A 24,463-nucleotide genomic window follows, 5' to 3' on the forward strand; every position below is an offset into this window, starting at 1 on the left:
GGCTACCCAATGCGTCTAGACAGTGCTTCCACTACTAAACACTTTTCCAAAAGCATCACCCTCTTCCATGCTCAGTCCCTCATCTAGGATGTCATGCGCCATGTTCACGACCTCGTCTTCAATTCCCGCTTCTAGCACTAGTCCCTCGCTAAACGCCAAGCGGGTAAGCGCAACGAGATAGGCATGCTGCCCGCCCAGCGTATTCACCAACTTGCTCTTGACATCGAAGTTGGCATTCGTCGTCGCGACGTGATAGATCAGCTTCATCGTGGCATTGATGGAATCGACTTTCCGGTCTTGAGTCGGCGAGATGGGATGCCGATAGAGGCTTGTAACGCAGTGATCAAGGTACTTGATCAATCGGCCAATGCAAAGACGATTCTGGGCCAGACGACTAGAGCCGTACTCTGAAACAGAAAATTGTGTAAGTACTGAGATGACAAGAAAGCGGAGGTCCCAGAGGTCTGCTTCGGAGAGTGCTGGAAGTGCACTGGGAGAAGCCGCAGGATCGGGGATGAGCTTGGGTATCTCGGTGAAAAGATTGGTGAGGCGATTGATGAGAGCATCTTCGTTGTTTGCTTGATTGTCTTGAGGAGAATCCGCAGTGGTTATAGGTCCTACTGAGGTAGGTAGTGCAGAGGTATCAAGTATGCGCAACATGAGCATGATCTGTGATTGTGGCTGCTCTTTGACAAGGAGCATTATAGCGAAGGTCGAGGGTATTGCCTGCCACAAACGGATTATAGCTTCAGAGTCTACTGACGAAAGACAGCTGCTCGCAACGAGATACAGTAGTTCAAGACAGTCCTCGACGTCGATGCGAGACGCAATTTCCCGTTGCTTTGGAGAGTAGAGGTCGGCAATAGCTTTCTCACCTCCTTTGGCTGCTTTCGAGATGGGATCGGCTACAAGATCAACGGAGGCGATGATGAGCGGTACGACGCGGTCTGCTATGCCGACCGCAGTCTCGGTCGGTTCACATGCCAGAACGAAGTGCAGCGCATCCAGGATCAACGAAATCGGAGCATAGTACTTCTCAGTCTGACAGCGCTTCCATAGATCAAGAAAGATGTGACATATCTGTAGCGCTAACTCGTGCACATCAGCAGTGGCTATGTTCGCTAGTGCATCATACACAATCGAAGACAGCTTCTTGGATACGTCAGACGGAAATGCATGCAGGGTAAGTGCTTCGAGTATGCGATCGGTGCCATTCGAGGACGTATGTGAGAGCAGACGATGAAGAAGGGTGAATCGTTGATCGTCGCGTCGAAAGTGCTCGAGTAGTCCAACATCTAGCGTAGGTGCTGCGACAGGCGCTGGCTCTTCTTCTTTTGGTTGGCTTCGTGGCTGGCTCAGCGACAGCGCAGGCAATGGTATGGGGCTCTGGTCTATCGTCTGTCGTTTCCTCTTGCCCGCCTGCTTGGGTGTCGCCGTCTTCTGCCTCTCGCCGTGCCTGGACGGTGACGCCATGATAACATCGTCATCGGCGAAGCCATCGCCCAGCGGACCTCTTGTCTTCTGCCCCTTCTTCGGGGTGCCGGCTGGACTGACGACGGGCGGACCCGACTTTGGCCGTGACGGCATGGTCCTCCCAGGCCGTCGCGCGATGCTCGTCTCTCGTGCGTCATGCTGATTGAACATGTTGTCCGTCTGTACCGACTCCTTCTCCTGGCGCAGCCTCTCCATCTCGGCACGCAGTTTGGCGAGTTCAGTACCGTGGGCCTGCTGCTGGTCGGCCAGCTGGCGCTCGTGTCGACGACTTTCGGCATCGTAGCGTCTTCGAAGGGTGTCGGCCTCGCCCGACTTTGTCTGTAGCTTCCCTTTCAGCTCGTCGGCTTCTCTTCTCTCGCGCGCCTTGTCTTGCTCTAACTGCGATGTTTAGTGAGACGAGTGGAAACCGAAGGGGCAGGCATCGCACCTTCTTGATACGCTGAAGTAGCGCGTTGGGGTCAGCCTGCGACGGGCGCGGCTGCTCTTCCACTTCCATCTGGCCATTGTATGTCTGCCCATCTCCGTTCTGGTTGTGGTCGTAGTCGTAAGCATAGTCGTAGTCCTGCGACGCACGCGGGGGACCAGACGCGTCGTCCAAGTTGACTACCTCGTCGCCATCTTCAAGGCCGTAGTCGTCAGAGTCGGCCTCTGGGTCAAACAGTAGCTGCTGCTGCTGTGGCTGCTGTGTCGCCCTGATGGCGCTTGCCTCGAGGTCGTCGAGCGCGTTGGCGGGCAGGTCGTCGAAGTCATCGTCAGAGAAGTCGTCCAGGTCGTCGTCAGCCATTGTCGGACCATCTGCCAGCTGGCGTCCGCGTGTGCATGTCCCAAAGCGGTCGCAATGCGGGGCGCGACGCGTTGTGTAGTTTGCTGTGTTGGGCCGGGAAATTCACATGCAGGGTGTCGCTAAGCGCAGGCGGCCATGACGTCTGCCCGATGTTACTTGTCCGCAATTTCACAACCTGCCCAGTCAGTCGGACTAGTAGCTTGCTGCCAACACTCGACCCTCACCACCCCGCCTTCCTCCACCCTACACACCCTTCACGCCATCGCGCCTTCCCGTCCGGTCCTCCCCCGGCTGCCCCCTATCCTCCCACACCACACCCGGCGCAACCCGGCGCTCCCTCGCCCACCATGGCGCGTCCAAGAAAGGACGTCAAGTTCAACCACCAGGTCCGCAGCGCCAGCAATGGAAGAGCCCGGAGACCCTCGCAGAGCATGTCCGAGTTCAGCGACCCGGGCAGTCCCACCATCAAGGAGGAGACGACGCCTCCGGTATGTTGCTGCTTTTCTGCCTACCCGTCCACCAGCTGACCGCGCCAGTCCGCCGAGCAATCCCCCCAGAGCGAGTACGAGAAGAAAAAGGCAAACTTCATAACGCGCACCGTATGGACCCTCGTCATGATTGCCGGCTTCTTCTGGGCGCTGGGTGCCGGCCACCTCTTCATAATCATCATCGTCACGGCGGTCCAGGTCATATCCTTCAAGGAGGTCATCGCAATCGCAAACGTTCCCAGCAAGGCCCGCAGCCTGCGCTTCACCAAGTCGCTCAACTGGTACTTCCTGGGCACTGCCATGTACTTTCTCTACGGCGAGAGTGTCATATACTACTTCAAGCATGTCCTCATGGTTGACCGTCTGCTGCTCCCCCTGGCTACCCACCACAGGTTCATCTCCTTTATGCTGTACATTATCGGTATGTCCTAGAACCCTGTACATGCCACCTAAACTAACTCCTCCAGGCTTCATCTTCTTCGTCTTCTCACTGCAAAAGGGCCACTACAAGTTCCAGTTCACCCAGTTCGCCTGGACGCACATGGCTCTCTTCCTCATCGTCGGGCAGGCACACTTTGTCATCAACAACATTTTCGAAGGCTTCATCTGGTTCATCCTCCCCGTCTCCATGGTCATCTGCAACGACATCTGGGCCTATCTTTGCGGCATCACCTTTGGAAGGACACCCCTCATCCAGATTTCGCCCAAGAAGACATGGGAAGGCTTCCTAGGCGCCTGGTTCTTCACCGTTCTCTGGGGTGTCCTCGTTACCCACTTTGTTGCACGCTACAAGTACTTCATCTGCCCTGTCAACGACCTTGGCGCAAACATCTGGTCTGGCCTTGAGTGCCGACCCAACCCTGTCTTCGTCGCGCGCGATTACTCTGTTCCCTTCCTTCCCGAGGGTCTTCCGATTCCCCGCACCTTCAGCATCATGCCTGTGCAATTCCACGTCATCATGCTCGGAACTTTTGCGTCTCTCATCGCGCCTTTCGGTGGCTTCTTCGCTTCTGGTCTCAAGCGCACATTCAAGATTAAGGACTTTGGTGACTCTATTCCCGGTCACGGTGGAATGACTGACCGCATGGACTGTCAGTTCATCATGGGCTCTATTGCATTTTTCTACTACTCGAGTTTCATCGCTGTTCACCACACTACCGTCGGTGGAGTGATCGAAGCAGCCGTCACCGGACTGACCTACGAGGAGCAAATGGATGTTGTCAAGATCCTGAGCAAGCACTTGGTGAACCAGGACGTAATATCACCAAAGGTATGTGCTAACTCTCTTTGCATGCGATCATGAGCTGACTGGTACAGGTACTGGAGCTTCTTTCGGAGCAAATCGTAAGGAGATGAGCAGATGGCTGTGAAGATTTCAACAGTTATTTCTTTGGCACTTTAGGGAGGGTACGAAACGCTACGCAGGATGCTGTTTCGACATAATATGATGGGGAGAGTGGCACGGGTTATGCATGAGATAGGATGGTATTTGGGCGTATATACCCTTTTGCGATTCGGTACGGGATTTGAAAAGCACTTGAAAAGTGCGTGTGTGCATATAGTAATAAACTAAGCTCCTACCTGTGATTTTGTATGCAGCTAGTGATCCTGTATGATGTAGTGCAGCGCCGAACCGAGGCGGCGCACGGATGCTGCATCTCATGCTCCCGCATTGAAACTTTGGCACTGTACACCGTCAACGCCAATGCCACCCCGCCCATTCGTCAACGACGGACTATGGCGATGTCTCTGTCCGGGATTTCCGTCAAATGCTGTAGCAACACCATACATAACCAGAGGAGGGCCTAGGTTGCCACATGGCCATGCATCGCGAAAAGATGCCGCATCCCACTGCAGCCGTCAATCACGAGCCTACAACAGTTCCAACCCTCTCTTCACCGCAAACGACTCTTTCTTCTCACAGCCTGGAACTTCTGCGACTGGATTCCGCCCGTTTGGAGAGAAGCTGCGCCCTTCGCGCCTCCGAGGTACCCGAGATAATGTTGCACTCGCGCAGCAACCAACATATATCCTCTACGAACATGCGCGAGATGAGGGCGCAAAGGGCAACTGGGACGAGGTGATGAACATCTGCAGAGTCCTGATCAAAGACAGAGGAGAGCAGCCAAACAAGGAAATGTATGCAGCGTTACTGCATAGCTTCGTCGACCCCAAAACAGGCACGGCGGGCAAGCTGCGCAAAGTGCTCGAAGAAATGGGCTTCTGGAACGACACGGACGGAGCCCTGGTTGGACAGCCGAAAATCGAGCTGGATGCACGGGGCTGTGAATGCGTTCTCGAAGTGCTCGCAGTCCACCCCGATTACCTCCTCCGCGACGAAATACTCGAATACATGAAGTCGCGCTGGTTCAACCTTTCGGATCGCGCACGCAATTTTGTCGTAGCTGGAATGCTGCGCGATCGCCACTTCGAACACGCACTCATGACATTGGAAGAAATGGTTCGGAACAAGGCGCGCGTCGAGAGCTGGCTGTTTGACAAAGCTATGTGGATGTTGCTGGAATTTGGGGAAGTCGAAGAAGCTTTCCACGTGCTGGGCCTCAAGGAAGCTGCGAAGGGCAAGAGCAGCGGGACAGGTGCTGTGGAGCTCAGTAGTGCTCTGTGGGGGGCTTTACTCGATGCCGCATCGCACAAGCTGCTTGTAAGTGGGAGACCTGCCAGGCCCTTTTTTCAAAGACAACGTACTGACGCCAGAGAAGCTCGACGAGACAGTCCTCGTATGGACGGCACAAGTTCAACCGGGTTACCTCAAACCAGGAACCGGGGCCTGTCTGTCCGTCCTTAACCTCGCCTCGCGACACGGAGACGTCCCTCTCGCTACCGACGTTTTCCGCATCCTGACGGAGCGAGGGACAACATTGAGCACACACCACTACGAGCTGCTCATATCCGCCTATCTCAATGCCAACGACCTGCAAGCAGCCCTGTCCGTTATCCTCATCATGGTCGATATCAACTTGAAGGTCGGCCCTGGGACCTGTGATCCTCTCTACTGGTACCTGTCGGCTGGAACACCCGACGAAGATAGCCGACCTATGCAAGCCTTTAGGCATCTGCAAGACTTCGAGGCTGCAGGCCGTAAGATACCCACCGCAGCCGTGAACGCTTGTATTCAAGCCAGTATCGCACGTACGCGCCTCGACGAAGCCATTGAAATTTACAAAGCTCTGCATACTGTCTCTCATGCTGGCCCCAACACCGGCACCTTCAACATCCTCTTTCGAGGATGTCATTTGGAAGGGCGTAAAGAGCTTGCTATGTTCTTGGCTAACGAAATGGTCAAGCTGGGTCTCAGACCCAGTCGTCTCACATATGACCGTCTGATCCTGGTTTGCCTCACCGCTGGCGACTTGGACGATGCTATGCTATACTACGAAGAGATGGTGTCAACGGGTGCTACAGCCGGTAAAAAGGGCCCTATGAAGCCCAGAAGGAATACTTGGGAGGCATTGATCTATAGGTGCGTCGAGGAAGGTGATGAGAGAGCAGTCGCACTGTTGAACGATTACAAAGATGGCGTTGAGGAACCGCGAAGGAATATAGAAAAGGCAGTAGTAGATCGCTTCGAGTATGGCATCATACGAAGCGCAGATCCTGCGGACGTCGGACGAGAAGCGACCGAGAACACAGCATCCGACGCTGTGGAAGATCAACATGTCAGGTCAACGTCGGAGCTTGGTAGAACCCCAGATGCTGGAGCTGACACGGAACTGTCGGAGAAACGAAGTGGGGCGAGTTCTTAAGGAAGAAGCTCGAGTGCGAGTACGGAGACGGAGAAGGATAGAGGCCGATGATCTTGCGGTTATGAAAGCTAGCAAGGGCGCCGAACGGTGCTAGAATCGGAACCATCACGCGGGACTATCAAAAAGTGGCATCTCATGCGATTCGGCCAAGAATAACAAGCTATGCTATCGTCTTGCACTACCTCTTATCTCGCCGCATGCGCAGCTACATCACCTCAGCAAAAGTTGCTTTCTCATCAACTCTTAGCCGACCCCACGGTGTGGAGCTTGCAGGCTGATTCCCTGATTCTATTGTTCGTTTCATCATCAAATCTGGGCCGCGTACTACCCACGTTGAGCAATTTGCGTTACTCGCACAAGCTGCCATCTTCCGACGTTACGGAGCGCGCACGACAATGGTGGGGATAGAACAACTACCGAGGCTTGTGCCTTGGCCAATGACAGGTCACGCGAATCAAGGTTTTTAAGCTAACTAGGGCCTTCTTGGAAAAGCTTAAATCCTTCCAATCCTTACCGCAGAGCCTCTCGTACAATCTGGCCCACATCAAGCCTCAACCGGCATGATAGCGTTGCGACATGGCGAAGGATTTTACTCCTCAGCCGCTGGTCTCGAGGCGAGCGACGCCGAACTATGGCCGCCGACGCGCCCTGCTTTTTGGTCACATACGAGTCAATTCCCGCAAGCTCGGACTCCATACCGGTCAGCATCAGATGCCGTTTGTGGAGGTTTGTTGGGTCGGTGTATGGGGTCGGTGCTAAAACGAGGCATCCGGCGCGCTGCAGAGGCTACACTCACTGTATCTCCGGTGGTTAACCCCAAGGTGGAGACAGGTTAGTGCTCAATACTGCACTGACTGGAGTGTCTCCATGATAGTGCCCACGCTGCAGGATATTGTGGAGAAGGGGACTGGAGTACAAGTACTGAGCTACTGTCCTGCCCGTCTCCTTCTGTAGTCCCTCTCCTCCCCTTCCTCTGTCTCATTTCCCTCTGTCAATTTTCACCATGGGACTCAGCGGCAAGACTCTCCAGACGGCGCAGCTTTTGCTCGTCGTTCTGCCAGCCTTTGTGCTGTTCGGATACAACCAGTCTGGTGTTGGTGGTCTTCTGTCACTTCGTGATTGGAACGACCACTTCCCGGAGATCAACACTATCGATACCACCGGCGCGGAGAAGAGCAGCAATTCGACCAAGCAAGGTGCTGTTGTCGCTACTTTCACCATTGGTGCTCTCTTCGGCGCTCTTTCTTGCTCATGGATTGGCGACATCCTCGGTCGACGAAAGCTCATCTTCGGTGCCGCTTTTCTGACTCTGGTCGGTGAGATCCTACAGTGCACCAGCTTCCAGCTCGCGCAATTCGTCGTCGGTCGCTTCATCCTAGGATGGGGAGTTGGAGCTCTCAGTGCCACCGTTCCTGTTTGGCAGTCCGAGTGCTCATCGTCTGCCAACCGTGGTAAGCACGTTGTCCTTGACGGCTGCTTCATCTCTCTCGGCTACCTGCTCGAAGCATGGATCAACCTCGGTTTCTTCGAACAAGACAACTTGCCTCTCCAATGGCGCATTCCTCTCGCCATTCCCACCGTTATCTCCGTCATTCCTATGCTCGCCGTATTCAGCATCCCTGAATCACCTCGCTGGCTGGTCGCCAAGGGCCGTGTAGAGGAGGCTCGCGTCAGTCTGTCGAGCTTCAAGGGCTTGGAGTTGCACGACCCCGAGATCACCACTGAGATTAGCGGTATCGAACTTGCGCTCGAGGAGACTGGTCGCAGCGCAGCGAAGATAAGCGACATCTTCACCATGGGCAAAGACAAGCTCTTCTACCGCTTCTCGCTCTGTATCTTCCTCCAGTTCTTGCAGCAGATGTGCGGTAGCAACCTCATCTCCACCTACTCGACTGTAAGTCCCACTTCTTATCGACTACAAAATCACACACTAACAACATGTAATAGATCATCTTCCAACAAGGTCTCGGTCTTGACTCGGAAACCTCCCGCATTCTATCCGGTGGCGCCCTCACCTGGAAGTTCCTCTCCTGCTTCGTCGCCTTCTTCACAATCGATCGTTTCGGTCGGCGCAAGCTCTTCATGTTCAGCGGAGCGGGTATGGCATCTTGCATGCTGGCTCTAGCCGTCGCATCCAGCTTCCCCAAATCGAACAAGTCTGCACAGATCGCCAGTGCTCTCTTCGTGTTCCTGTTCAACTTCTTCATCCCCATTGGTTTCCTCGGAGCGAACTTCTTGTACTGCACTGAAGTCGCGCCCACAAGGCTTCGTGTCCCGATGGCGGGTATTTCCACTGCTAACCATTGGCTCTGGAACTTCGTCGTCAACATGGTAACACCTGTCGCCATCGAAACCATCGGCTGGCAATACTACCTCGTCTTCCTTATCATCTCGGCTATCATCCTGCCCATCGTTTGGTTCGGTTACCCCGAGACTATGGGTCGCAGTCTGGAGGAGCTAGAGATGATGTTCACAGAAGGCAAGAACGTTCGCGACATCGTCAAGATGTCAAGGAAGCCTTTTACTAGCGGGCTCATGACCGACCATGTACTCGAGAAGGTCGCTAAGGATGAGGAGGAATATGCGCGCTGAGCGCTCTGTAGAGGATAAGATTTTGTCAGTCCAAGGAGCGGAAGTGTCTAGATCATCGCGAATAAAGGCGATGCTATGAATATGAAATGAATTACGAATGATCTACAGCTTTGCTCTTTGAGGGAACATGTTGTGCTGTGTAAAAGTTTTAATCAACCTACATCGTCTGATATTTAGGAGATTTGTGAACAAGTTGATGCTGCTTAGATCGCAGTAAAGCGCTTAAATGAGCGGTATTCTAGTCTTATATTTGTGACTTCATCATTTTTGCAACAGGGTTTCTTAAGCCTCCATTTGCGTCTCATATTTTTGTTCTCTTGTTCAGACGAAGGCAGTGCACATCGAAAGTACAAAACAAAGCGACTGGGATTTCATCATCACGAGACGATCAAGAACACACGAAGAACAAAATGGGCCGCAGGATTGGCCGTTGCCGGTAGTCCCGAGATCGACCATCCGTCTAGTAGCTAATTTCAGCCCTCTTCGTGGCCAAGCAGGACGCCTTAAATCGACGGCAGGAAGCTTCTTCTAGCGCTGTAAGCACCATAGTCAATATGCTGCTCCTGCTCCATTCGTGACACGAAGCTACTTTAACGCTTCCCCATATGACGTCAAATGATCTGCAGAGAAAAGGCTTGCACCGCTAGCCCGCACTGCGCCACCCCGCCTTGCCATTGCCCCCGAGGCACTGCCATAGGTTGAGCACCACAATAATCTAACCTGCCTGGCAACAGCTCTGGATGTCGCGCTTGCGTGTCCAGCTCTGTTGAGTGGTGCGAGATTTTGGTTGCCCATCGTCAAGCTCGAATAGCTGTACGCTAACCACAGCCTGGGGCTATGTATGCAACGCCTCGTATTCGGCGTCTAAGCCATGTGATGCGGGTTAGTTGGAGGCCCCGAAGCAGAATGTAGGCATGAGTTGCTTTCGCGATGGCGTGAAGTTGAATATATAAGCATTCATTGCGCTGTGGCTTGAGGGTGTTGTTACAACATACGAGACACATCAAGGCTATCAACTCTTTCGCAACACAGTCCACAGTCCACAGTCCTCCACTATTTACAACCCTAAAAACAAAAACCCAAAGCCACACAGCATGAGCACCACTCACGCCAACCAAGAAGAGCTACCTCCAAGCTACCACAATGAAGAAAAAGGCGACCCTCCATCCTATACATCTGTCGCCCGCGCCTTAACTACTCTCTCGGAAGGTGACCTTGATGAAACCATTCCCGTTCCCATGATTACCCGCACAGTCGCCAACTCAATCCACAACTACAACCCCTTCTCCCGTAAACAAGGCGAAGTGAAACAATCCATAATCGTCCGTCAAATGAAGCGCTCGCAGTACCTAGCCCACTATGTTAAAGATGCGGAGGGAAACTTTGTGGGTACGGGAACTCCGGCACCGGATTCGGGGTTAGTGTTTGTGCCGGGGAAGAGTAGTAGTGAAGAGTTGCTCAAGCAAGCTAACGAGGTGGCGCTGGGGGTGCAGAGGAGGAGGGGCAAAGGGATTGGGAAGTTTGGCATGCCGCAGGATGACAGTAGTAGTGTAATGATGGGAGGTGGGTTTAATGTGGTGGGGTAGTGGAACAAGCGATTAGACTTCGTAAGGAATACCCATATATTTGTCTCATCATACCCCCTTTCATGAGTGAAGTCGTGATTCTACCCGTGTTTGATAAGTAAGGAATATCGTGAACTGAAATCGCAGTCGTTGGGCAAAGCCGATCAGCTTGCATGCAAGCATCCGTCTACCCCTCCAGAGTTTTGCGAACTGATCAGTTCTAGGCTCGAGTTGCAGCTCGCAAACGTCTCCCTCTCCGGCATCTAGTAGTACCCTTTGTCATTCCATGGACTCCTTCTCTTCGCCCACTCCTCGATCGGCGTCAATTTCACACCGAGCTCTTTTACTAAGGGTCTCATATCAACGTTGAACGGCTCGTCTTCCGCCTCGTTGTAATAAGTATACGCCTTGAACATCTGGCTCACAATTGTATCCGTCTCAAGACCACGCCCCTGCATCGCTTTACCGATCTTGTCGCAGAAGTCTGCGACAGTCTGGTTCTCATAACTCAGCTGCTTGCTCCACGCTTTCGATACCTTCTCAGTCAGCTGAGACAACATCACGGTCTCAGGACCGCCGATAGGGATATCGCGGCCTGCGAGCTCAGGGTGATCCATCGCTGCCATCATGATTTGGGCGACATCGTAGTGACAGATCCACGATACGCGGAGATCGGGCTTGTGACAGTAGACAACAGTATTGCGGTCGCGGATGGGAGGTAGGGCCCAGCCTTCGAGCAAATTGTCGAGGTAGACTACAGGCTCGATACTGATTGTTGGTACTGACTCCCGCAACAACCTTCTCATTTCCCTTCGGTCGTCCTGTGCTACAATGCCTTGGGGTTCTTTGGCTACTGGCATACTCGTGTTGAATAGAATCAACGGAACTTTGGCATTCTTCGCGGCTTCCCCGATGTATCTGGCTGCAGCAATGATGGGCTCTGATTGGTTGAAGGATGTAGACGGGAGGTTGAGAAAGATTCTGTCGGCGCCCTGGAGCACTTTTGCAATGGCATCTCGGTCGGTGAAATCTGCAGCAAATGTCTCCACAGACTTCTCGTCCACCAGAACGGGTTTGGGGTTGCGGCTTACAGCGATAACTGAATGACCTGCTCGAGCCAGGACGTGAACTTGATGTCGCCCCTGGACACCAGATGCACCGAAAACAATTACGCGCATTTTACGGATGTTTCGTTTCGATTATTCGATTGACAGAGTTTGGGTACTTGTCGAAGATGGTGTAATCGTGAGACTCTGTAGCAGCAGGGTCGTTTAGCTACCTGCTACTGTGTCTGGTTGTCAAAGCGGATCTTCAAGGGTCGGATAGTCGTTGGCGAGCCGGGAGGAAACCCGGGAAACATTACCCGCAACGGTCGCTTAAGGGTCTGGGTAGGCGCATGACGCCTGTTGAACCGTATTAGCGTTTGCGACTCTGGCAAACATTATAACCTTACTTGTCCCGGTAATCAGAGGTTCGCCTTGTGGTTTCGTCGGATGTCGGAGTCGGAGTCGGACTGTGAACAGAATAGCTTCGTACTCACCAACGGCAATCGCTCCCTCGGCCAGGAAACTGTGAACCGATGTGATCTCTACCCTTCTTCCCTGAAAATCAGTCCGGTACATTACTGCGGATGTTGGGGTACCTAGGGGTTGAAAAGAGCATAGTAGCATCTTGACAAGCTCTTGCTATAGTGCGACCTTACATCTATCCTGCGTCCGATTGCGACTTGAGAGCAGCGTTGCGATCAGCACTCTAAATATACTCCTACCGCGATGGACATAAATACAGATGTCAACCTCAATAAAATCATATAACTGCCGTAAGACATATGCTGCAAAATCGACTTGTATCTTCGATGCATGAAAGTCGCATCGATGGATCATCGCGAAAGGATACAGTGAAAAAACCAGGAAAATTGAACCATCACTCGATAGAAGCATCAGATCAAATAGAAGAAGTCATGAGAAAGAAGCGGGGTATAGATATGAGGAACTTTGGCGCACATCCTTGTGTGGCGCGAGGTAAGAGATAGCCCACAAAAGCAAGGAGAGCCCTAAAGCAACAGCGCTGCGTATATGTTGTAGGTGCGCAATGAGGTCAAACCTCGATTCGAATGCCCGTGACGGGAACAATGCGACGTGTCAATGGCGCAGGTCTAGCACCCTCCAGAAAGCAGTGTCTACGTTGAGGTTTGGTTACGGTTTTGTCGAAAGTAAAACAGAGGGTGGGCGAACCAAGGTCCAGATAGACGCCGGCGATGCATCTGGAGCGCAAGGGTCTTCTTGCTGGCCGGCACTGTCCCTTCTCCCAACAAAGCCATCTTGGTTCGGTCAAACTTCGAGAAGTGAACGTCTACGTCTTCACTGCTCCATTGTAGTGTTCATGACAGCATGTGTCCGACCAAACGAAGGGACAGGGTCGTAAAGTTGTAATCAACGTCGATTCCGATGTTTTGGGTCTTACAAGTTCGGCAGATCTGGGCCCGACAGCTGCATGATGGTCGTTTGCTATTATACTTACTCCGCGGATCGTTGACGCCTGGAGATGTGATGCAGTGGGGATACCTGGTCTACAGGTAGAGATCTCAGACTCGGCTCCATGCATGGGGATGTGATCGGCCGACGCCACGAGAAGCCCATTTCTGTTCCTGGGATGATGGGCTTGCTGGAGGCAGTAAAATCATGTATTATGATTGGGCCGGAAGCCCATGTCCGAACATATGCTTGTGGTCAAAAACTAACAGCCTATCGGAAGTTTCGTAGGGGACGGAAGACTTGACCGAGAGGATTCACCAAGCAGAATGACGTCGGGGTAGAGATGCACAGTGCAACACCAAACCCAGTAAATGTACCACGGACTCACGAGCTGAACTGCCTATATGACACACACGTACATCCGCGGAGGGATTTTTCCAAAGTAGCATCGGTCTCCTTCTCGTGTTTGAGTTTGCGCCAATCTTAGTACGACGGATGCGTAAAAGCAACGAGCTCGTGAGCGCATTGAATTTGGAATTTGAAATTTTGTCAACTCTCAGTATGCGTGTGTTGGGTTGTAGGATGTAGGACCTTCTCTTTTCTCGCTTGTCGCTTGCGACTGTGCAACCGGTTTGGAGCCATAATCCCAGGAGCAGTTGGTGGGACCCCAAGGGTATGGTGGCTGGTGGCATAATTGGCGACTCGCATTAGCGACGGCACGTGGTTCAACGTCGAACATCCACCGAGACGACGAGGGCAGACCACTCAACCGTACCTGATGCAACAGTTGCTGCTCTTGGTTTGGTTGAGAACCTCTGAACAGACACACCGACGTCATGCCGCTGGCTAGTCTTCCCCGCTGCAACGCCAGCGCGCCGTTCCTACCACCGCTGAGGGCCCGCTTTCATCTCGTGATCTTATTCGTGGACGGCAGCTGCACTGCCTAATCGTGTTCGTTGAATTATTTCTTCTACCACCGTCCCTCGACGCGACTGCTCAGCTAGCGGACGACTCTTTGTTAGCATACCCAGCGATGTGATATATACTAACCTCGCGGAGCGCGCGTCTCTTTGCAGTGCCCTGCAATGCGACTTTAGTTCTATTGGTCGCGGTATAAGCTGCCGCATAGCTATCTCAATCGGCATGTCGCGTCGATCCTGCTCGGGCATGTCTGCCCCCACCGTCATGGGCTTCCTCGACACACTACAGTACACCGTAGACTTGCGTGCCTAGTACCGGTACCACGCGTTCGACTCAGCGCACCAGTCGAGACTGCCCCGCTCGGTATCATAACTCTGGGCAGGGTCATGCCGTCCACGGTTGTGGAAGCCGCCAACCATGGATAAACAGTCAATTATTTCTTTCCCATAACGCATTTGCTGCCCACATCATCTCACAATCACCTTATACAATTTCAGCCGTTCTGACCCCTCCAGACACGTGGAAATTCCTCAGTACTCTGTTTTATTTCTCAACAAGCCAATTGTACCGTTCGGTGTTGGTTTAACCTACCATATTCATTATTCAGTGTTGATTCTGCGAAGGTGGTAGCGGATCACCCTGAAACACAAGACATCACAGGCAGAAGATTGTTAACATGAGCTTAGTACTCATGCCTTCTGATCAACATTTTCCCCATATCCCAGACGGGCATACTCCTACAATGCCCGGACAGCAAGGATACCGCGTGTATCATCCAAACCAAGCACAGCTAGTGCAAACACCAGATTCCGCTGGTCACGATCATTACGGGCTTATGTCGAATCTCACTACATCGACCCCACACCATGAGGGACACGCGGGATACCAGTATATGGGAAATTATGCGCCGCTCATCCACCAGTCGTCTAATGCACAGCCTTTTGGCTCGAGCGCAGACGTCAACGCGAACTTAACATCGACTGCGAACGCATACCCCGTCATAGACCACGCTTCGGCGTTCACGCCTTCCAACCGGTCTACAAACTCACACACTACACCAACTATCTCTCCTTCGCAAACCCAGTTCGATGCCAACGATGCGACGCAATTCTACGAAGACACCGATGTCAAAGGTCGACACGACAGTCTTTACCCAAAGGAAGAAGCTGCATCGCCGATGACAACTCCTCCACCAGGGCGACGGAGACCGAGATACCAGTACGCTGAGCCAGGCTCAGCGCGGGCTATATATCTCGAAAAGAATCGCAAAGCTGCTAGCAAATGTCGGACCAAACAAAAACAGGAGCAGGAACAGCTGGTTGAGACATCTCGGGAAGCCGAGCGCAGAAATCGTGTTTTGAAAGCAGAGTTGAATCTGTTGGAGCAAGAGCGACGGCAGTGGCTAGAGCTCGCCAATTCGCATATGAACTGTCCAGATCAAAGGATAGCCATTTATCTGCAGAACCAAGCGGACAAGCTGGGCTCAAGACGACAACCAGGCCCTTCACAGCAGAACTAAGAAGATTATTTTGAGAACCTATGATACCTGTATCACTCGGCGCCGAGGAGAATTTTGCGCTCTAGAGATAATGATTCTCCTTCGGCGTGAAGGCGGAGAGACGTCGGAGCTCCACCATGCAGCTCCAAATTTCGTGCAGCATGATTCGCATGGCAGGTATCGGGATCTTGCATGACCTACGTCACACATACATGGATAAAAAAGACTATCATCTTTCACGTACTATGGGAATACTCATACTACCGAACTCAGGCCCCACTGCCCACATTGGTCAAAGAGTTGGGGATGTTTTCCGACGCAAGAGGGGTGGAGTTGGGCCCGCCAATCAAGGCGAAACTCACATGTTACCGGCGGTTGAACCTTGAGCATCAGCAAGAGCATAATGGCACTGGTTCTTGGGAACGACTAGACTACAGACACAGGGAGGGAGCAGGCCCTATGAATCATCATCATGAGGGTTCTCCTTCACATAATTCCATAAACAACATGGTCTTGCCCTGGTGGCGTTGAATGTTCTATCCCTGCTAGAATCAAGATCTTGTGATCGCTGCGCCTACAATGGCTGTATTTGATATGATGTTGTCTGCCTGAGCAGTGTCTCTAGTTTAATGGCTGTATTACGATGGGGCAATTCTTACATGGTAATAACGATATATGTACAACTCGTTGACATGGATCTATACTACTAAGTCTTGTTCTAAAAAGATAATCCCTTGCTTAGCATTCTTCCTGGCTATATCTGGTTGATTAATGAATCCACCTTCATGATGAAGAATCGGTGGTGTCGCTGACAATTCTTCTTAGCCTCGGGAAGGAACCCAGCCACCAGTGCGTACACTATTCTTCGCCTCCCGACTCTCTAGCATATGTTCCTCATCCGCGCCTGTCGCTGTATCGTGGGAACGTTGGAGCTCAATGGGCGAGCCGCTTCGTAGTCTCTTCTGGTACGCGTCTGTAATTTGACTTGGATGGGTCCAGTTGAATGCCAGCATGACAAAGAACATGAGTGTGGCATCAAAGATATAGAGGTATACCTCATGGCTGAGTAGATATCCTGCGTTCCCTTGGATGTATTCTACGACGCGGAAGATACTTCGCACCATAATGAGAGCGCTTGCGAGGTATAGGGTGTAGAGGTGACGCTTCCAAGGTAGCTCAGATAGACTGGCCCTGGATACGGTGGATGAGGTGTGTATGCTTGGGCTAGATCTCCGAGATTTGAACAGCGACAACGGACTATAGCGCTTCTTTAGAGGAAGATCTCTAACAAGGCGGTAGTGGAAAACCCCCGACACGACGATGAAAAGGCCGAAGAAGATCAATTGGACGAAAAGACCGCCGATGATGATTTGCTCGCCGGTATGCAAGGCGTCTAGCGTACCCATCGCTTGGATACCGCCGCCTATATCAGACATCAGCTTGCAATCTAATGGCAGCAATGCATCATGTACGTACCTGAGCCTTGCATCAGAAAGCTGAGCACATCTCCTGTAACGAACAACTTCGTGAGCCACTTCTGTCGCATCAGCGAATATCTCTCTCCATCCACCAGCAGGATGATTCGACCTAGTATGATGTAGATAGACGCCGCGAATAGTGCCGGAGCAAGTAGAATGAGCAGCGACTGCATGATAAATGGTCCGAGTGCCCAAACATCATCATGCGAGAGGTAGCGCCCAATAAATCCTATGACCTCGACTGTATTGTCTCGTCAGCGACGCCGTCTTGGACGCAGGTCACTTCCAAACTTACATAGACCTCCAACCACGAGAGGTGTGAAGTACCATGTCTTCTTCTTGATGAGTTGGAAAACATGGGCCAAGGTGGTGAGACCGAAAACAACCACAAAAACAATCGCCGCTACTGTTGAGGGAATGTACCGGTAAAGAACGTATGCGTTAGGGTCGTCGAGTGCCGGTCGGTATGTGGTGTCGGACATGTTCAGTCGTGATACAAGGAAAGCAATGCGTCTTTGGAATCGATCCTCCTACATCTCAAAATGCGTTGTCGAGACATCTTAAAGAACAAACCCACAGCGCAATCCTTAGCCTAAGCTAAGAACGCATTGAAGTTGTTGTACGGAATACGCTTCGCGAAATACGCTGCCAAGATGTCTTACCCTCTTAGGGAGTTTTAGTGGGTCCCGTATCGGCCGTATGGAACTTGCCGGACTAGCCGCAGGACTTGGGACTTAAACGGTGCAGGACCCCTTCCATTATTGGATTTCTCGATTGCTTCGCCTCATTGACATTGCTTCAAAAACGCGGCAACTCGCAAGCTATGCCCTTCTTTGAGTCTGCCTGAGTCTCGCAGCGTAGACCCGTTGCTAGCACGACGAACAACCATCAACAGCGCATGGAGGTGGGCTATGCTAGTACAAACACCTGCGCAAGCCCAATAATTGGTGGTATGATACAATGAGCGCGGTGTTCATGGTGCCAAGGTTCGTACCAACTCCGGTCCTCAAGAAGCTGCTGGAGTGGTCGTCGCAGTCCAGGCTTGGGCATGAATGATCTGTTGCGGCCAGTCAAGCCATTTCAGAAGATCCGGTGTCGCCGCCAGCAATTGTTCGGACGCAACGAGAAGCCATTGAGGCCACTTCACTACCCACCATACTGGACGACATTGGGCCAGCAGTGCAGCAAAATGTGTCGTAATGATACAGGTCACCGGATTATGGCATGCAAGGAGGTCGAAGAACCGATTGCTTAGCCTAGCAGGCCAAAGAAAGAGCAGGGAATATTCATCACGGTCCGGTGATATGTGCCGAAAGCGCAGCCAGGTTACGTGGAGTTCGTCGATAGCGGTGGCACAGGCTTCTTTATCCTGACTATCCAGCAGAAGTTCGGTAAGCTCTTTGAGCCGGAGAATCTCTTGGGGGTTCTCTTCCCTTGCAAGCGTGTCCAATGCATCCAAAGCTTCTGGGGGCGCCATGTCCGTCATGTGAGCGAACACAGAGCTATCTTTGATCCGATCCCAGTGAGGAATTACTACAATCTTGATGCCTTGTAGCAGCATAAAGCAGTGGTGAAGCGCGCGAATGGGGTCTTCGGGACGCTCAAGCTGTGCTGAACCGAAGTTGTAAGTTAGGATGACCGAGGATAGCATAAACATCGGTATCGCCAGCTCAACGTTTGGCGTCTCTAGGTTCTTTCGATAGGTATCTAATGCATGGCTGATATGTGAGTCTGCCTGGAGCAGGAGGTTCTGTCTTTCGCTGGGCGCAAGCAAGGACGCTTTATGAACTGCTGAAAGAGCCAAGAAGCCGCGAAGGAGGAAAGGGTACTCGAAGCCCAACTCGATGAACTCGTTCTGCGATTCAAGTCATTATCAGCCTCGTAGCCTTAATAAGGCGGCAAAGAGAGAAGAATCTTACCTGCCAAACGACACTCCGGATTGCAGGGTTTGGATGCAACGACTTTGCGCACGACTTTGTCCAGTGATGCAACAGACGCAGATCAGCGAGTGGCAGTTCGGAATTAGTCGGACTTGCTTCAGGACTTTCGGCATGATGTGTATCAACGAAAGGCGAGGAGACACCTGGGCTGTTTTGTGGAGATGTTGAGTAGCTGTCTGGCATAGATGGAAAATGGCAATGAATGTCCAAGCGAACACAATTTCCACAGCGGGGGCGCGCTTCATTGCACTATGAAATGTGGTAAGTATAGAGGCGCATATCATAACATAGAAGCTTCGCAGCCTTCCAGTACTTGTCGCGCTCGGGATCTAAGCTTGAGGGACCATTTGCTGGGGTAGAGGCAGCATATCGGATGGTACACTGTGATTGGCTGGAGAACGCAGCGAAAGGATCGAATGTGGACACGTACTTTGGTATGTCTCTGTTTGCATTGAAAGCATCCTTTTCGCGACTTGGTGTGAGTCTTGCGCTTTGCGACGCGCTGTTCCGTCATAGTGGCGATGACGAGTCGGGTGCATGAGTGCAATAGAAAGTTACGATGACTTGGGGCTGGGTTGCGGCTTATGATGACTAATCCGCTAGCGCGGATGCGCTTCCCCGCGGATCCCTTGGCTCCTTGCACGGTTAATAGCTCTGTGAGGAAGCACGACTCCCGCCGAATGATTATCCTCTAAGCGGGCTCAGGGTGCGAAGGAAACGGGACATCGTGAGAGGAGGATGAAATCTGCTTATTCGCTTTGCTTAAGAACTTCAATAACGCCGTATCCGCTTGTGGAAGCCAACCCTGCCCCCTTTCTTACACTCTATAACGCCTTCTCAGATTCAACCTGGTGATACCGGGTGGTGAGCAGCCCATATATGGAGGACTCAGCTTTCATGTCGTCGCCAACGCTTGTCGCATCGATCTCCCTGGTTATGGCTCCCTTCGCAACATCCCTTAGTTCCAATTTCTGAACTCTGCCTGCGCATCGGCATTGCGCCACCCGATGTTCTCTTTGCTCGCTTCCTCGAGCGCAGTCGGCTTCCTCTTAGCTTGCGCGCCTGTGGGTGAGGGCTTCCTTGACCTTGACTGACCGGTAAAACGCTTGTCGAGGGCTGCCTGCTGCTTTGCGCGCATCTTCAGACATGTCAACAATGTAACATAGGTTGAGCGATCAAGAAAGTTACCTCAGCTTGCATTTGTGAGCGCTCTTCCTGGCTAAGTTGCGGCTCTGGGGGTTGATCTGCTGCTTGAGACTGGCTTTGACCCATGGTTGCGGGAAAGATTGAGTAACGAAAGGCCGATGAAGGGCTAGAGCTTCACAGAGTGAGACAGTCTTGAAGCAAGCTCGATTACGTTCCTCTGGCTACTAAGGTGCATGTGAGTGTTGGGTGTTGGTTATATGTCTATAAACTCAGGCCACCCGCGGCACGGTCGTTAGGCAACGACGCTACCGTCTGGCACGGCAATGTCTCAAGGCGCATTTGAGCCAGGGAGTGTGCGACATGCCCGAAATACATTCTCTCTAGGCTGTGCAATCTTGGCAAGACTCGGTATGGTCGTTGCGCACTTCGTGGGGTAAAAGGGTAGATGAAAAAATTTGACATGATTTTACTTTCTCATCTTTTATCGGTAGTCGGGAAAGCTATAGTATCACCTATGTCATCTGTGTTGTAGCGGTTGTAAGAGTCTCGTACATGATAAACTACAATGTCATGGCACGGTAGAATCGCTGGAGAACCATGGTACCACTCTGAGTCAATCGCGTTCGTTATATAAGACCACTCTTCGCATCATCGCTTCCTCCCACTACAACTGCACCAACAAACAAGTCACCACTCTGTTGGTGTTCTCATCATGTTCGACGGGCACAATCCGTACCGATGTATCGGAAAAGGCTTTTGCGGCAGCGTTTGGATTGCTGAAGAAGACAGCACAAGCATCGTCAAGCGCGAGGACGGAGGCCCTGGACGATCGATCACGAATGACTACAACATGCATCTCAAGATCAGTCAGAGCATCGAACAACACCCAATTTCTATGCCGCTCGCAATACCTCAATGTTATCAGCTTATCCAGTCGAGCGACCTGTCCTGGTGGGACCTGTGTCTCAATCGCTTCCCAACTGGCTATGAAGAGTGCAGAGCGCTCATATCGGAAAGAATCCCCAAGGTACCCCGATCAGTCAGCGACAAGATCGTAGATCTATCTCTGCCTGGAAACCCACCTATCGCTGCCTTTGTGAAGGGTAACAAAGATGATGGTGACTGTCTCATTCGACCCTACCTAGGCCGGCGGAGGGGGAATAGATTGAAAAGCACATCGCGTTTCCAGCGTTTCAGTCTCCGAAACGTTCCGCTTCATGTTAACCAAATGGAGGATCTCTGCCTCGATATTCTCGCTTATGCGATGACTATGGCGGACGCGCTTGCCTTGATGTACTGGGGTGCTGGAGTCGACCTGGATGATGTCGAGTTCGTTCTTGCGCCTCCCAGATCCATGTCATCGCCAACTTTCCTATCTGAGTATCTCGGCGAGCATGTCATGTGGATTATGGACTTTGATCGTGTGAAGCATATGTCTATGGACGGAGATGGGCTGGAGCAAGCGTGTGCTGCATTCTTCAGGAACGATCCTTACTACCCCCGACCAGGTGGCACTGAGGCAGCTGATGATGAACTTTGGGAGGCTTTTAAGGCGAGATTCTTGGAGACAAGCTTGAGAATTTTAGGGGAAGGAAGTTCTCATCTGGATCTTCCACAGACGCTGATGGGAATGATTGAGCAGGAAGGATATAGGAGGCGGGCGAGGAAAAAGGAACTCAACATGCGCGATGGGTTGTCATTGCACATATCACCAATGAAAGACATATATTAGCGTCTGAAAGATGTGTGGCTGTGTGGTGTGTGGCAAGCAAAAAAGTTGGTGTTGTGGCGGGGAATGGTGAGGGTCTGGGCAGGAACCGGAAGCTTAGCGCATAATCCGTGCAGGGTGACGTACCCACCTTTCGGTCGCGCCTGCCCGCCTAGAGGCAGCATCCCTCACGCCTCGACTCTCGCCATGTGCCAACACGGAATATTGCTCCCATACACAACAGACGATTGCCGGAATCATGGTGCGCATAAAAGGGAAATGACATCGTAGACGTTCGAACTGACGACCGCAGGCATCGCTATTGCGACAACTTGTAGCCGGGCCTCGCGCCAGGCATGCTGAAGCCGGCCTCGATCTGTGCTATGTGACAGACAACAGTACAGCCGCTCCACGACTCGCAGCTTTGTTCGCGCTCTGACACCAGCCAGTAATCGCTACATCAGGCCCCAGCGGCACTTACCCCCAGCGCGCATATCGCAACCCGCTCGATTCACTCGTCAAGTTTCTCGACTCCAAACATGGCGAAGACTGGGCTATATGGGAGTTCCGCGCCGAAGGGACGGGCTACCCAGACTCAGAGGTCTACAATCGCGTCTACCACTACCCTTTTCCCGACCATCATCCGCCGCCTTTCGCCCTCATACCAAACATCATGGCCAGCATGCGCAACTGGCTGCACGAGAAAAAGGGCAGGGTCGTCGTAGTACACTGCAAAGCCGGGAAGGGACGTTCGGGCACTGCTAGTTGCAGTTATCTGATCAGCGAGGAAGGTTGGCCGGTGCACAAGGCTCTGGACCGCTTCACTGAGCGGCGCATGCGGCCGAACATGGGCAAAGGCGTTAGTATCCCCAGTCAACTGCGCTGGATAGACTACGTGGACCGTTGGGCGAAGCACGGCAAGATATATGTAGAGCGACAGGTGGAGATTCTCGAAGTGCACTGCTGGGGTCTTAGAGACGGCGTCAAGATCCAGGTCGAGGGCTTCGTCGAGGACGGCAAGCTCATTAAGAACTTCCATACCTTCACACGCGACGAGAGAGAGATTGTACGGGGTGAGGTCAAGACTACCGGCATGGCACAGGCGGTGCAAGAGGTCATGTACAAGAACGGCTTCGGCCCGTCAAAGACTAGCGAAAGCTCCAAGAATGCTTCCACATCCTCCCTGGAACAGCAGAACAACATCGATGGCACCACTGCCGAGCCGAGAGCATCGCGCGAGAGCCTGCCTATGGGCACCGGCGATGTCGTCTTCCGTCCGTCCAAGCGTGTAGTTCTTCCCACAAACGATGTCAATATCGATGTTGAGCGCCGCAACAAAGCCGCCTTCGATCTGACCATGGTCACCGCTGTCGCGCACGTCTGGTTCAATACATATTTTGAAGGCAATGGCCCTGAGCAGAACGGCAACGTTGACCAATCCGGCATCTTCGAGATTGCATGGGAGGCCATGGACGGCATCAAAGGCTCATCGCGGAAAGGCACACAAGCTTTCGAGCGCATAGCAGTAGTCTGGCGCGCGCTTTCTAGCGACGAAGGTCGACCTGGTGTTGTCATCACAGAACCGAAAGAGGGAGAGCCGGTCTCACAAGCGGGACCCGCAGACTGGAGGGGTACTAAGGGTGTGGAGCCGTCCGAAGACAAAGATCTAGGTGTTCGTACAGCCAGTCCACCCAACGCTGATTCAGACATCAGTCGAGCAAATAGCGTCCGAAGCGAGAACAAGAACAACGCCAACATCGTCAACGCTCCCGGACGAAGAGATAGTGGAGACAGTGACACCAAGGATGTCCGATCACATGGTCCAAACGGAGAAGAAGTTTTGACGGAGCCAAATGGTTCCCGCGCAAGTACAGAGGCTAGCGGCAGTGGGCCAACAGCGCCAGCCTCGCACCCCACACTATCAGATCGCCTAGATAACTCTAGCAATGCTGCTAGTGACTCGCAGGCCATCGACCAACCTACTGGGTCACACAAGAGCGGGGGTCATGTCAGTGGAGTTGCGGAGAGTCTCAAGTATCACATCTCAGGAGCAGCTCACACCAACGATCTACCTGATGGAAAGCCTGAGAGTGAAATGAAGGATGCGAAGGAGCACGGATTGGGACACATGACTTTTGGCAAGAAGAAGTCAAGTTCGTGAGTGCTTGTATCGTTGCAGCGACGGCAAAACTCGTGCATTGCATCGATAAAGCTGCATATGGCTTCGGGGAACGCGGGGCGTTATTTGGAGAACTTGCATGACAGATTAGGAAGCTTGCGTTTGGCGCCTGGTCAGCGTATCACATGTGTGCACGAAGCGTGTCTGGCGCATGTTGCATGGTGCCGTATGCATTGATGGGCCGTTGTAAAACGCGATTCTTTCGTTGTCAGACACTGCTTTGGTCTTGTACGAGTCTCTAAGATTGAGGTTGGCTTCGCTGTTTCTCAGATATACCATTTGTCTTCCAGCCACTAGAGAATGCTAGATACTTCCGATGAAAGCTTCCTTGTCACAGTGGCGCTCATTGCATATGCGAATCTACCACATATATTGGGAAAGAGTGAGGCGAGCTGTCGAGGTGCTCGCTAATGCACCCGGCGCACTCCTTCC

General features: G+C 52.4%; 12 protein-coding genes across 12 annotated transcripts; 7 read left to right on the forward strand and 5 right to left on the reverse strand.

Annotated features, from left to right (window-relative positions):
• Positions 1-15: 15 nt before the first annotated feature.
• Positions 16-2,278, reverse strand: CC77DRAFT_938156 (hypothetical protein; the record flags this gene model as incomplete). Its single annotated transcript, XM_018534592.1, has 2 exons — positions 16-1,872; positions 1,922-2,278. 2 exons carry the CDS (start codon positions 2,276-2,278, stop codon positions 16-18), a joined length of 2,214 nt encoding a protein of 737 aa, XP_018384966.1.
• A 347-nt stretch (positions 2,279-2,625) lies between these two features.
• On the forward strand, positions 2,626-4,371 carry CC77DRAFT_991841 (phosphatidate cytidylyltransferase 1; the record flags this gene model as incomplete). The annotated part of the gene is made up of 4 exons (XM_018536361.1): positions 2,626-2,766; positions 2,815-3,187; positions 3,234-4,036; positions 4,084-4,371. The coding sequence occupies 4 exons, from the start codon at positions 2,626-2,628 to the stop codon at positions 4,120-4,122; spliced, it is 1,356 nt and encodes a 451-aa protein (XP_018384967.1). The 3' UTR covers positions 4,123-4,371.
• Positions 4,372-4,471: 100 nt separating this feature from the next.
• On the forward strand, positions 4,472-6,530 carry CC77DRAFT_1062679 (hypothetical protein; the record flags this gene model as incomplete). Its single annotated transcript, XM_018528554.1, has 2 exons — positions 4,472-5,428; positions 5,487-6,530. 2 exons carry the CDS (start codon positions 4,472-4,474, stop codon positions 6,528-6,530), a joined length of 2,001 nt encoding a protein of 666 aa, XP_018384968.1.
• A 1,003-nt stretch (positions 6,531-7,533) lies between these two features.
• CC77DRAFT_937936 (general substrate transporter) lies at positions 7,534-9,122 on the forward strand (the record flags this gene model as incomplete). The annotated part of the gene is made up of 2 exons (XM_018534580.1): positions 7,534-8,424; positions 8,478-9,122. The coding sequence occupies 2 exons, from the start codon at positions 7,534-7,536 to the stop codon at positions 9,120-9,122; spliced, it is 1,536 nt and encodes a 511-aa protein (XP_018384969.1).
• A 1,052-nt stretch (positions 9,123-10,174) lies between these two features.
• CC77DRAFT_991847 (hypothetical protein) lies at positions 10,175-10,755 on the forward strand. The gene has a single exon (XM_018536362.1). It carries the CDS (start codon positions 10,217-10,219, stop codon positions 10,706-10,708), a length of 492 nt encoding a protein of 163 aa, XP_018384970.1. The 5' UTR covers positions 10,175-10,216; the 3' UTR covers positions 10,709-10,755.
• A 74-nt stretch (positions 10,756-10,829) lies between these two features.
• CC77DRAFT_169487 (NAD(P)-binding protein) lies at positions 10,830-12,133 on the reverse strand. Its single transcript, XM_018530433.1, has one exon. It carries the CDS (start codon positions 11,863-11,865, stop codon positions 10,951-10,953), a length of 915 nt encoding a protein of 304 aa, XP_018384971.1. The 5' UTR covers positions 11,866-12,133; the 3' UTR covers positions 10,830-10,950.
• Positions 12,134-14,824: 2,691 nt separating this feature from the next.
• On the forward strand, positions 14,825-15,601 carry CC77DRAFT_1062683 (hypothetical protein; the record flags this gene model as incomplete). Its single annotated transcript, XM_018528555.1, has 1 exon — positions 14,825-15,601. One exon carries the CDS (start codon positions 14,825-14,827, stop codon positions 15,599-15,601), a length of 777 nt encoding a protein of 258 aa, XP_018384972.1.
• A 400-nt stretch (positions 15,602-16,001) lies between these two features.
• On the reverse strand, positions 16,002-17,802 carry CC77DRAFT_169727 (RTA1-domain-containing protein). Its single transcript, XM_018530434.1, has 3 exons — positions 17,354-17,802; positions 17,057-17,299; positions 16,002-17,003 (listed from the first exon to the last, which is right to left on the reverse strand). Exons 1-3 carry the CDS (start codon positions 17,538-17,540, stop codon positions 16,402-16,404), a joined length of 1,032 nt encoding a protein of 343 aa, XP_018384973.1. The 5' UTR covers positions 17,541-17,802; the 3' UTR covers positions 16,002-16,401.
• Positions 17,803-18,064: 262 nt separating this feature from the next.
• On the reverse strand, positions 18,065-19,512 carry CC77DRAFT_938542 (hypothetical protein; the record flags this gene model as incomplete). The annotated part of the gene is made up of 3 exons (XM_018534619.1): positions 18,065-18,913; positions 18,978-19,247; positions 19,429-19,512. 3 exons carry the CDS (start codon positions 19,510-19,512, stop codon positions 18,065-18,067), a joined length of 1,203 nt encoding a protein of 400 aa, XP_018384974.1.
• A 222-nt stretch (positions 19,513-19,734) lies between these two features.
• Positions 19,735-20,434, reverse strand: CC77DRAFT_1021648 (hypothetical protein). Its single transcript, XM_018525301.1, has one exon. The coding sequence runs from the start codon at positions 20,134-20,136 to the stop codon at positions 19,957-19,959; it is 180 nt and encodes a 59-aa protein (XP_018384975.1). The 5' UTR covers positions 20,137-20,434; the 3' UTR covers positions 19,735-19,956.
• A 446-nt stretch (positions 20,435-20,880) lies between these two features.
• CC77DRAFT_913589 (hypothetical protein) lies at positions 20,881-21,741 on the forward strand (the record flags this gene model as incomplete). The annotated part of the gene is made up of 1 exon (XM_018533654.1): positions 20,881-21,741. A coding segment is annotated over one exon (861 nt), but the record flags the coding sequence as incomplete, so codon positions are not given.
• Positions 21,742-22,165: 424 nt separating this feature from the next.
• On the forward strand, positions 22,166-24,013 carry CC77DRAFT_938185 (hypothetical protein; the record flags this gene model as incomplete). Its single annotated transcript, XM_018534595.1, has 2 exons — positions 22,166-22,250; positions 22,302-24,013. Coding segments are annotated over 2 exons (1,797 nt in total), but the record flags the coding sequence as incomplete, so codon positions are not given.
• Between the last annotated feature and the right edge of the window lie 450 nt (positions 24,014-24,463).

This window comes from Alternaria alternata (genome assembly GCF_001642055.1).
Source record: "Alternaria alternata strain SRC1lrK2f unplaced genomic scaffold CC77scaffold_13, whole genome shotgun sequence".
Classification (NCBI taxonomy): Eukaryota; Fungi; Ascomycota; class Dothideomycetes; order Pleosporales; family Pleosporaceae; genus Alternaria; species Alternaria alternata.